This window comes from Zonotrichia leucophrys, unplaced genomic scaffold (genome assembly GCF_028769735.1).
Source record: "Zonotrichia leucophrys gambelii isolate GWCS_2022_RI unplaced genomic scaffold, RI_Zleu_2.0 Scaffold_669_27627, whole genome shotgun sequence".
In the NCBI taxonomy this organism is placed as follows: domain Eukaryota; kingdom Metazoa; phylum Chordata; class Aves; order Passeriformes; family Passerellidae; genus Zonotrichia; species Zonotrichia leucophrys.
This window is the reverse complement of record NW_026992874.1, coordinates 21,645-24,024: the sequence shown is the minus strand read 5'-3', so window position 1 is coordinate 24,024 and position 2,380 is coordinate 21,645. Positions and strand designations below refer to the sequence as shown.

Below are 2,380 nucleotides of genomic sequence, written 5' to 3'. Positions count from 1 at the left end.
ATCAGCTCAGGGCTCCTTACAGGCAGCATCAGCATCACTTTTTAAGCCTCCTCATTGTTCTTCTAGCATTGCCATCAGTATCTGCAGAGCCAGAGCTGCCCCGGGGCAGTGCCAGAGCTGGGAGGGGTCTGCAGGGCAGAGCTGAGCCCCCAAGGCTGGGCTGGGCTCTGGCAGCACTGGCGGGGCCAAGCCCTGGGCACAGGGAAGCAGCTGCTGGCAGGGACAGCTCCAGGCAGCAGAGCCCTGGGCAGGCAGTGGGGGGAAAGTGCCCACAGGCTGTGGTGGGATATTTCAAGTCCTCTCCAAACCCAATGATTCCATGATTTCTTCTTTTACAGATCCTGATTTCAAGGCAGAGCAAATGTCCAACAGCAGCTCCATCAGCCATTTCCTCCTGCTGGCATTGGCAGACACGCGGCAGCTGCAGCTCCTGCACTTCTGCCTCTTGCTGGGCATCTCCCTGGCTGCCCTCCTGGGCAACGGCCTCATCATCAGCGCCGTAGCCTGCGGCCACCACCTGCACACGCCCATGTTCTTCTTCCTGCTCAACCTGGCCCTCAGTGACCTGGGCTCCATCTGCACCACTGTCCCCAAAGCCATGCACAATTCCCTCTGGGACACCAGGGACATCTCCTACACTGGATGTGCTGCACAGCTCTTTTTTTTTATGTTCTTCATCTCAGCAGATTATTTCCTCCTGACCATCATGTGCTACGACCGCTACGTGTCCATCTGCAAACCCCTGCACTACGGGACCCTCCTGGGCAGCAGAGCTTGTGCCCACATGGCAGCAGCTGCCTGGGTCAGTGGCTTTCTCAATGCTCTGCTGCACACAGCCAGTACATTTTCCCTGCCCCTGTGCCATGGCAATGCCCTAGGCCAGTTCTTCTGTGAAATCCCACAGATCCTCAAGCTCTCCTGCTCCAATTTGTACCTCAGAGAACTTGGATTTCTAGTGTTTTCCATCTCCTTAGGACTGGGATGTTCTGTGTTCATTGTATTTTCCTATGTGCAGATCTTCAAGGCTGTGCTGAGGATCCCCTCTGAGCAGGGACGGCACAAAGCCTTTTCCACCTGCCTCCCTCACCTGGCTGTCATCTTCCTGTTTGTCAGCACTGCCATATTCGCCCACCTGAAGCCTCCCTCCATCTCCTTCCCATCTCTGGACATGGCCCTGTCAGTTCTCTACTCAGTGGTGCCTCCAGCCCTTAACCCCCTCATCTACAGCCTGAGGAACCAGGAGCTCAGTGCTGCAGTGAGGAGACTGATGATTGGATGGTATCGGAAACATTAAACTGCTGGCCAATTTCTACAAATCACTTGTAATAAAAGTTATCTTTGATAATTCTTGTTGTTTTCATTTTGAAATTTTTTGTCTGTGTTTTAGTTTCTTAATCTTCTCCACAAAGATATGCCAATGTTTGTGCCATTTCTCATTTTTTTTCTCTGCACCTCCCCTGCGGCCACAGAGTGTGTCAATGAGGGGCTGCATTCTTGGTGGTGTGAGAATCCATAAAGTCAGAGGGTTTTTAGGAAATGGTTAAAAAAGAGTATTTAGGCCTCAGGATGTGGGCCCGAATTTCTGTTACAGCAGGAAAGTTTCCCAAGCAAGCAGAAAAGTTTCCCAAGCAGTAGACGTGACAAATAAAAATAAGACTTTGTAGGTTTTGTTTTAGGATGGCAACAAGTTTATTTAATGTATATCTTTAGAATGTTCCTGTGAATAGAGCTCTGTTCTTTGTTTCTTATGAAATAGCCTTTGTTTTAACTACCATTACGTATGTTTTATAAGGTTGGATGGAAAGCTTGTCAATATGTCTTGTTTTGGTGTGATTGGCTGAAATCAAAACTGAGATGATTTTATGTCGTTCCGTTTTACCCCACCTTCGGGGGCATTTTCCATTAGGCCAGCAAGCTGTTAACATCTAACAATGTTCTGAGGCTGATGTAATAATAATAAAAAAGGCTGGTCTAAATTTGTCCAGTGTGGTCCATATTTGGAGTTTTTGCTGTGGCAAGTGAGTTCCTCTCTTAAGACGTGTGTTTCTGACACCATTGGATCTATAACTACCCTGAAGAATCCACATTTCTCATTTTATTTCTCTCCACCTTCCCTGTGGCCACCAACTTTGTCAGTTAGGGGCTGTGTTCTTGGTGGCTTTAAAGGAACTAAAGGATCTCCCAGCAAAGTTTTCTGCAGAGATGCCCTTTTGTTGCCTTCTCTGGAGCTGCAGCAGCAATGTCTGTGTGCAGAGCTGGGGGCAGATCAGTGCTGGCCCAGCAGCTGTGCCCAGCAGCAGCAGCACTTGGTGTTGCCAGTGCTGCTGCCGTGGTCCTGCCCCGCTGCCCTGGTGGCCCTGGTGTTGCTGCAGGGCCTGAG

General features: G+C 49.8%; 1 protein-coding gene across 1 annotated transcript; it reads left to right on the top strand.

Annotated features, from left to right (window-relative positions):
* The first annotated feature begins 361 nt into the window (after positions 1-361).
* On the top strand, positions 362-1,294 carry LOC135441907 (olfactory receptor 14J1-like). Its single transcript, XM_064701461.1, has one exon. It carries the CDS (start codon positions 362-364, stop codon positions 1,292-1,294), a length of 933 nt encoding a protein of 310 aa, XP_064557531.1.
* Positions 1,295-2,380: the final 1,086 nt, after the last annotated feature.